Source organism: Astatotilapia calliptera, chromosome 20, assembly GCF_964374335.1.
Source record: "Astatotilapia calliptera chromosome 20, fAstCal68.1, whole genome shotgun sequence".
NCBI classification, from domain to species: domain Eukaryota; kingdom Metazoa; phylum Chordata; class Actinopteri; order Cichliformes; family Cichlidae; genus Astatotilapia; species Astatotilapia calliptera.
Window position 1 is genome coordinate 4,285,633 of NC_137441.1, and position 9,280 is coordinate 4,294,912.

At 42.8% G+C, this 9,280-nt stretch overlaps 1 protein-coding gene across 2 annotated transcripts; it reads right to left on the reverse strand.

Moving 5' to 3' along the window:
• Nucleotides 1-5,074: 5,074 nt before the first annotated feature.
• Nucleotides 5,075-9,170, reverse strand: lhfpl4b (LHFPL tetraspan subfamily member 4b). 2 transcript variants are annotated; one of them, XM_026155184.2, is made up of 7 exons: nucleotides 8,955-9,170; nucleotides 6,460-6,680; nucleotides 6,109-6,313; nucleotides 5,786-5,865; nucleotides 5,562-5,709; nucleotides 5,441-5,477; nucleotides 5,075-5,363 (listed from the first exon to the last, which is right to left on the reverse strand). In XM_026155184.2, exons 2-6 carry the CDS (start codon nucleotides 6,676-6,678, stop codon nucleotides 5,449-5,451), a joined length of 681 nt encoding a protein of 226 aa, XP_026010969.1. In that variant the 5' UTR covers nucleotides 6,679-6,680; nucleotides 8,955-9,170; the 3' UTR covers nucleotides 5,075-5,363; nucleotides 5,441-5,448. The 2 variants fall into 2 exon arrangements, with proteins under 2 accessions (XP_026010969.1, XP_080151765.1); XM_080295639.1 differs by lacking the exon at nucleotides 8,955-9,170 and having other exon boundaries at nucleotides 6,460-6,848.
• Between the last annotated feature and the right edge of the window lie 110 nt (nucleotides 9,171-9,280).

Here is a 9,280-nt window from a genome sequence, read left to right on the forward strand (position 1 = left end):
ACCAAAGACGGACGTATCCTGTGGTTGTCGAAAGGGAGAACAGTGTAGGACCTGTAATTGTTCTAATGGCCAGCAGGGGGAGTCTGATCTGCTTGCAAAACAGTCCGATTGTGTTGAGGTCTATGGGAAAATTACCCTACATCTTCTTTAAACTTTAACCTCACTATTCAGTCGTCTGGTGAGTTTATAGGTTGAGATGGCAGTTTCGGATCTTATCTGATAAAAAAAAAAATCTTGTTCATTTAATCAATTATGGGTCACATTGGTGTGAAAAAAATGACACTTTTATCACAGTCTTCACACCCCAAGTACTCTGAATTTAAGTTAATAAATATGAAACAATCATTCTGACTTAACTGTTTGAAATATATACACAAAACAGTTTGGCTATAATATCATTAAAACAAACAGCACATCTTTTTGATTATTCTGTTTCAGGTAAGTAAATTAACTAGGTTAAGTCTTTCCCAACTTTGTTCATCAAACCTTTGGAGGTCCAGATCACATAATTTTCAACTTCCCATTTCTGGGAAAAGTCAAATCCAGGGTACAGAAATAACTCATTCCACTTAACAGCTTTGTTACATTTTAATAAAACATTGAAACAGAAAAACTTTTGAATCATTCCAAAAAACAGTTTTCCAATAAACACATGTCTGGTCTATGGGGGAAAAAAATAAGTTAAACTGAATCTAATAAAGACACAGCATAATCTCATTAACAACAAAAACATTTTAAACACAGAAGGGAACACATTTATTCATGTACCTTACAGGTCAAAGGTCATGCTGACAGCAAACACTAATGCTCTCCATCAGTTTTATCTCTGTGGTTAGCTGAGCTTAGCACAAAGAACCGCGCTGCATCTGAAATCCCATACCCAACTCTAACCTACTCCCGTACAGACACTCAGTATGTGTGACAGTATGTCATTCACATGTGTGTTTATGCCTACCAAAGTGAACTCTTACAGGTTTATATACACACTCGTGTGCATGAATGTCATGGTAATTTGGGGCTTTTATTTACTTCTTTAAGCTGCTCTTTTTACAGGGTGGGATGATTGTCCAGCATACATCTTTAAAGATTAAAGAAAATGTTCTTAATTCAAAAAGTATAGATACAGGCTCAAATAGTAACAAACACTTAAAAGATTTTATATAATCTTCATCAACCTACTAAAAGAAACTTGAGAAGCCGTAGTCAAGGATGTTACAGTGTTCAGGAACAACCCAAGAGCCTCAAGCCTGCCATGGACTAGAAACTGGTACGCCAACATCACTGTCCACAGTGGAGTAAGTTTTACATTGCCGTGGACTGAGAGGCTACCTACCAAGAAAGAAACCCCCACCCAAAATCAACACCTTCAAGCTCCTCTGAAAGTTGCTGCTGATCAAACAGACAAATTTTATGGTCAGATGACACAAAGATTGAGCTATATGGCAACAATGATAAGGGATATATGTCTGGAGGAGCAATAGTGAGGCTTTCAAACCTAAGAACACTGTACCACCTGTGCTCTGGGGCTGTTTTGCTGCCAGTGGTACTAGAATAATGAAGAATTGCCATTTCAAAATGATTGACTTGGACACAGCTGGACATTCTAGCAAACACACAACAAAACTGGCTTTGGGATGGATAAAGCAGACTAACATTAAGGTCCCAACCAATATATATGAACGATTGGTCAACTATGAGCCTGTATGACTCTGTAGATTAGGGAAAAACAATAAATAAATTCAAACTTATGTTTTAACAGTCATTAAAGACGTATGCTGTATGATCATTTGATGAAACGAACATTTCAAAGAAATTATTACAGATGAGCGTATATAAACTTCTGACCTCGACTGCTCATTTACATTGAGACTGAATGGTTATTGCACAAGTTGTTGGTTAGTAAATAATTTAGATTTTATCCTAATGAATAGATTATTTCAGATGCAGCGCTTAAGCGTGTTAGCTAGAAAGGGAATCAAAGAGGTTTAGTTGACTAAAGAAGCTAGCTAGACATGAAGGGTAATGTATACTAACAATCCATCTAGTACTATTAATCCTGTAGGAGCACTTTATTCATTTAAACACCTTAAGCTAACACAAATCTAAATGAACTCGTAGCTAACTCAAAGCAAGCTAACCTAGCTAAAAATCAGGCTGGAAGCATAGGCTTATATCATAAAGCTAATGGTAACTTCATTCTGACTCCTAATGACAAACTGTTAGATAATATGATATACAATGTAAATAAGACATTTATTCATGCTGAATACATTAGTGGTAGAAGCGACTGCTATCTAGGACATATTTAAGATAAATCTGGCTATGCTAGCCAACAGTCTCCCTTGCTTCTAGTGCTTGTGCTAAGCTAGGTTAACCACTTTGATTAAAACAATTTTTTACTTAATAAATGCTGAAAAATGACATAAGATGATTTTATACAACATAGGACCACTGATCTTCAGACCAAACATATTGTCACAGCAGCCCTCTCCTTTTATTCTTTAACCTTTTTAAAACCTAAATCCATCAAAGTGACCTGCCGTCACTTTTACATTTAAGTGGGTCTATTTAGCTCATTCCCATCTCCATATTTTCAAATGGTGCTCCACACAAGTCCCTAAAGGTTGAGCTAAGAGAAAAATGAGTACTCTAAATAGTACATATGTCTGTGAAGGTTCTCAGTCATCCAGGTCATCGTAGTCAAAGGAGCTTGCAAAGAAAAGCGTCTGGACTTCTTTAAGTTACTTGAAGACGTTTCACCTCTCATCCGAGAAGCTTCTTCAGTTCTAAGGTCAAATGGTGGAGAGTCCCAGATATAAACCTAGTGGGAGTATCCCTCCACAGAGGGACAAAAGGACCCCCTGATGATCCTCTAATCGCCTGAGCCAAGGTGTGAAACTGGGTGTGGGTCCCAATCAGCCAGAGTTTCGGGTGAGTTCATTGTGAAACCTGGCCCCACCTTATCATGCGAATTCCTGAGATCAGATGGCCCAGGATGTGAGTGGGCGTTAAGGCGTCTGGGGAGGGAACTCAAAACTGGATTATAGATGGCAGAGAGTTGGTGTCGTAAACCCCCGCCTCTGTTCAAAGATGGTCGCTCACAGTGGACATAGATGGCTTCTTTCACTCCTCTTTCAAACCATCTGTCCTCTCTGTCCAAAACGTGAACATTGGCATCCTCGAAAGAGTGTCCTTTGTCCTTAAGATGCAGATGGACTGCTGAGTCTTGTCCTGTGGAGGTGGCTCTTCTGTGTTGTGCCATGCGCTTGTGAAGTGGCTGTTTGGTCTCTCCAATGTAGAGGTCTGAGCATTCCTCGCTGCACTGTACTGTACATTGTACATTGTACTGTACACTGTACAGCATACACCACATTGTTAAGTCTGTGTTTTGGCGTTTTGTCTTTTGGGTGAACCAGTTTTTGTCTGAGCGTGTTGCTAAGACAAAAACTGGTTCACCCGAAAGACAAAACACCAAAACACAGACTTAACAATGTGGTGTATGCTGTACAGTGCAGCGAGGAATGCTCAGACCTCTACATTGGAGAGACCAAACAGCCACTTCACAAGCGCATGGCACAACACAGAAGAGCCACCTCCACAGGACAAGACTCAGCAGTCCATCTGCATCTTAAGGACAAAGGTCACTCTTTCGAGGATGCCAATGTTCACGTTTTGGACAGAGAGGACAGATGGTTTGAAAGAGGAGTGAAAGAAGCCATCTATGTCCACTGTGAGCGACCATCTTTGAACAGAGGCGGGGGTTTACGACACCAACTCTCTGCCATCTATAATCCAGTTTTGAGATCCCTTCCCAGACGCCTTAACGCCCACTCACATCCTGGGCCATCTGATCTCAGGAATTAGCATGATAAGGTGGGGCCAGGTTTCACAGTGAACTCACCCGAAACTCCGGCTGATTGGGACCCACACCCAGTTTCACACCTTGGCTCAGGCGATTAGAGGATCATCAGGGGGTCCTTTTGTCCCTCTGTGGAGGGATACTCCCACTAGGTTTATATCTGGGACTCTCCACCATTTGACCTTAGAACTGAAGAAGCTTCTTGGATGAGAGGTGAAACGTCTTCAAGTAACTTAAAGAAGTCCAGACGCTTTTCTTTGCAAGCTCCTTTGACTCTAAATAGTACAGCGAATACGCTTGGCTCATGCACACAGATTTGTGGCACTGATTTGCAAAGGACTTCATTCTTCAGCGAACAAAACATGGACACTTAACTACCAAGCAAGACCAAATTTAAGGGTCGAATAATACTGTCTAACAATTGTGCTTCTCATCAGTGCTGGGCCACACGTTCATCTTGAAATCTGCGGGGAAGTCACAGGGATTACCTTTACAACATCATGTTTAACATGAATATTCAACACCATTAGTTAGTTAATGTAGCTTAAAAGTCAAACAAAAAGCAACAGTATAACAAGTTTCATATTAACATAAAGCCAGTCTAAATGGAAAGACAGTGGCGGGGATACAGTTTCACCCCCAAAATATCAGATTTAACATATCAACTCTAGGCTGTTAACTGGAGTTTTAACTTCTACCTACAAAGCAGATTTTTTTTCTTTCTTCTACAACTTTTGTAAATTTTAAAAGCTGCAGAAACAGGTACTAAACTGTCTTAATCATAAGGCTTGATGGACCATAAGATAAAGCTGATACTAAGCTAAAAGGATGGCTTGACAGAACAGGAAGTCGGTAGAGAAATCTAAGACTTTCCTTCAATTTGCTGACTTAAGTTTTTCCAGAAAATATCCCAAATATATTTTAATTTAATGCGTGGGACGAATTTGTTTCTGCTTTAAAGTTGTCCTGATTGATTGCCACACTGTGTAGAAATGTTACTATGTAGTAATCTATTAATTGTGCTCATCCAGTACCAACACTTCATTTTGCTCCCAGTGGTTAGTTAAATAAATAAATTTTTAAAAAAATCACCTGCAACTCAAACGACCTGTGCTGACGGCATCTATTGGAGGTGGGTCCAGCCTGCTGACACAGCTGTTATGACGGTATCACTAATATGAGAGTGAAGATAAAAACTGGAGGTCTAAAAGGGGCTTAGTTCTCCTTTGATTTACTCCATCTCGCTCGTTTTCTCACCATTTTTCTTCAACTGAACAGCGACCGAATGTCCCGAACACCGACCTCACCACCGCAGAGCCTCTTTCCTCCTGTTGTTACATTCCTCTGTTCAACACTAAACAACTCCTCCTGGAAACATCATGCAGCAATGAACGATTGCAGCTGAAGGAGACAGTCGTGCCATGAAATGCAGAAACAGATGATGATGATGATGATGGAGGATGAAGAGGTCGGGCGGAGTTGAAGAAATGAAGACCGAACATCCCTAAGAGAGAGTAAAAAGAAATAAATATCTGAGGCTTTAAAGACAGAAGACTAGTAAAACATAAAGAAGATACTCACCTGCTGATTCATGCTGTCATCAGCAGACCTGCGGTCACTGCAGCAATGAAAAAAAGAGTCTTAGTATGAAACTGTGAAGTTAACTCGTCAGATGAGTTTACCCCCTTACCCCCACACTCACATTCCTGGGTATCTGGTGGAAGTAGGGCGTCCTGTCTGTTGGCGAGGACGAAGGCCAGTGTGGCCAAGATGGCATAATCAAGAACTCCCAGGATGGCCAGAATGTAGGCCCAGTGAACTGAGCAGTTACCTGGAGAGAAGCTGCCCACCTGGAGACAGATTCACGATTAAGGACATCAGTGTGATAAAACACCCAGAAGCAAAACGATCAATCAGAATCCTCACCGAGTCTCCGCACAGAGCTTTCATCTCCTGACTCTCCCATGAGTCAGGAAACAGAAGACACGCCAACGCCAGACAGAAACCTGCAGAGACAAGAAAATACTGAAAAGCTGACCTGTACAGGCAGAGAGAAGAACTACAGAAACACTGTCCTCTAAAATAAAACTAGTGTCTGACCAAGCAGCAACCTCCAGCCTGGTGAATCAAGCCAAATGCAAAAATAACCATGAGCTGCAGTTCTGCTCTCTTCTAGCTGCAGAAAAACGACCACGGCAGTGACCAAAGTGTTAATGTTTGGGATTCAATGACCCATCAACATGACTAACCTGCAGTCAGCTGCAGCCAGGCGCAGATCTTGTAAACCGTTGCGGCGCTGCAGAACCTGAAGAGACAGAGACAGAGGACGCTGGTCCACACCGCCAACAGAGACACTCCCACCAACACCGCCACCGACTGCAAGGACGGCAGTGGAGACAGAGTGGACAGACCACCGTGACAGTCTGGGACCGGCCAGTCTGACTCCATGCACACCTACACACAGGGATACATGAACACACATTAAAGTGATCAGGTAAGCTATTTGATAATCCATCTGTGTGCAGGTGTAACATGTGTACATACAAATACAGAAACCCCTAAAAGATCCAGCTGTGGATTGGACAGGCATCGTTTCTCACCTCAAACAGTCCCAGTGTGCCGCTGGGTGGCTCTGGTCCCGCCTGCTGTGGGCGAACGTCTGTGGTGCAGATCCAGGACGGCTGCACCAGGATAACCACCTGGATGATGGCAAAGCAGAGAGTGCAGACGGCCCAGAGGACGCCAACGGCCCGGGCGCTCCGCACAAACTCAGTCTGGTACAGGCGGGAAAGGTCGGCAAGGCTGGGAGACACCAACATCACTGAGAAAGAGACACGTTTGACCATGACGAGAAAAATGTCTGTAGACTTTCTTAAACAACCTGCAGATTCTTTTACTGTCCTAATCCTTCTGTAATGGGGAAGTCTTTAGGACCCAGGGGACCCAATGGAGGGTATAAAAGAGGAAGTAGCAGCAGGTGCTCTTCATTTCCACTGACGAGCGGCTGTGAACAATGGTTGTGTGAGTAGGTGAAGAGCCTGAGAAGTTTTGTCTGCTACACAAACAGTTGTTGTAAACCTCTACAGCAGAGGTTCGAGGTACAGGCTGTTTTTCTTTTAGTGTTTTTTTTTTTTTTTTTTTTTTTAAATTTGTTGAAATGTATTTGATGTTTATTGTATTTTATGTTTTAGTAGTGATTTTCACAAGATAAGCCAAGATAAGCCAGGTGTGCAGCAAACACAGTTGTCTGCTGGAGGTATGTTAACTTAATATATTTGACATTAAAAAAAAGTATATTGATGCACTATAATCTAATTTATATTGTATTGCCTCCTGCAGGGCAGGCTGCACATGTGAATTTGTCGCTGTTTTTTTTCCCCTCCTTCTCCTTGTTGTTGTGTTTTTGGTTTTGGTAGGGTCACCTTTTAAAACTGTTTTTTTTATGCCGGGTTTGTTTTTATTTCTACTGGGCTGGTGCAATATTAGTCGGGCAATGTGCAATCCCTGAGTGGGACTCTTACCTTAGGGGAATTAGGATCTTTAGAGGTGCTCTGTGTGGATTTGCAGTGAATAAGTTTTTATTAAGAGTGATTTTTTTTTTTTTTAGTGCCACCGATTATTGCCTGAACTAGCACTTAGTGCATGCGATAAGTGTTCTGTTGGGCTCGTATTTATTTGGGGTGGATTTGTTTCTTTTAAAGCAACGAGCATCTGGGACCGCCAAGGGAGAGCAAGCCCTCAGGTGATAGTTGCATTGCTGGCAGGTTGCACCAATAACACTATCTTGTGGTCGTTAGTGACCTTTTTACCATTTTGATGTTTTAGGCCTTTTGCAAACCCTTTGTGTTCTTTTAAAATAATAAATGTTAACATATCTGACTGGAAAAGAAAGAAAAAAAGAAAAACAGCCTGTACCTCGAACCTCTGCTGTAGAGGTTTACAACAACTGTTTGTGTAGCGGACAATTAAAACTTCTCAGGCTCTTCACCTACTCACACAACCATTGTTCACAGCCGCTCGTCAGTGGAAATGAAGAGCACCTGCTGCTACTTCCTCTTTTATACCCTCCATTGGGTCCCCTGGGTCCTAAAGACTTCCCATTACACTTCCAAGGCGCTTCGTGCCAGCTCTGCTACCCTGAAACCTGGAATTTTTACCGTGGCAGGACGGTTGCATGGTAAAAAGTACAAAGTCTGTGTAATGTTAGATTATGCCAACGCGAAAAGACCTGTGAATCGTATTTATATTGTGAGGTGAAGACGTCCAATAGATCCTAAAGACTGACAATCAAGCAGAGACCAATGTGAAGACAAAACTAATACAAACTGAACTACGTTAGACCTTCGATTACTTTAAAAGGCTTATAATCAGATTTTATTACAGCATCGTACTCGCCACTGTTTCCTTCACCGTAGGTTCAAAACATATCAGCAGATTATAGCACGAAATGGAAAATGCTCTATTAAAAAAACCTGCATCCTTTCATAAATGATAGTCCGGTGTATTATCTGCTAAAGGCGGCAGCAGGGAGGAAGTCTTAACATAAAATCCTCCACTCCAGTCACTGTACCTGCACAACGTGAATGAGAGGTGGAGACAGGTGTAGCGGCAGGAGCTCTACCTGAGATTTTCGGCTGTGCAGGCTCAGGGAACAGCTATGATTGGCACATGTAGGCACGTGGTCAGGTGCTGATTACGGGAGCGCGTGCATTTATGGGAAGCCAAAATCGTGTTCGAGATTTAAAATTCGATTAATCGTGAAGCCCTAGATGCACAGACGGAGCATCAGTGAATCACAGAGGCACAGGGGGAGTCTCGCTCTGCATCATCTCTCTGCAACAATGAGCGCAGACACCGACGCTCAGGACAGCCTGCAGAGAAATTCTGCAAGGACCAAGTGGGGAAAACCGGGGTTGATACCGAGAACACGAAAAGCTGCAGAATCAAAGCGACCGACAGCCAATCAGCGGCCGATAAACATCAGATCACCTACAGACTAACGTCACATCATCACCCCGTGATTTACCGAGCACAGAAACGGCACGAGCCGCAGCCGTATTCATCCGGTAAAAAGAGAAAAACGGCATCAACCAACCTGCAGCGTGAGGAGCTCCACCTGTCTGTCTGCGGGATGAGCTCCACCTGTCTGTCTGCCGGATGAGAGGATGCTGCAGCAGCAGGGAGGGGGCGGTCTCCTCTACATCCCCGGATGTGGAGCTTCCGCTGTAAACAATAATCTGCTGATCAATAAGCGGACGGAGAAACACGAACAACAGACGAGCCTCCACACTCCACACTCGGTCGTTTGTAATGAGCTGCGCCTCCTACAGGAGGACTGAGGAGCTGCAAGAGGACTGAACGTTCACTTTGATTCATCTCGCATCTCTCACCAATTTACAACAAGAGGGGGGAAAGATGTGA

Excerpts from the sequence above, each read along its gene's own strand:
- lhfpl4b (XM_080295639.1), bottom strand. The coding sequence starts at position 6,705 with ATGGTCAAACGTGTCTCTTTCTCAGTGATGTTGGTGTCTCCCAGCCTT. Across the intron at positions 6,314-6,459 it reads GCACACTGGGACTGTTTGAG|GTGTGCATGGAGTCAGACTG; the intron begins GTGAGAAACGAT and ends CCCTGTGTGTAG. Across the intron at positions 5,866-6,108 it reads CTGGCTGCAGCTGACTGCAG|GTTTCTGTCTGGCGTTGGCG; the intron begins GTTAGTCATGTT and ends TTGTCTCTGCAG.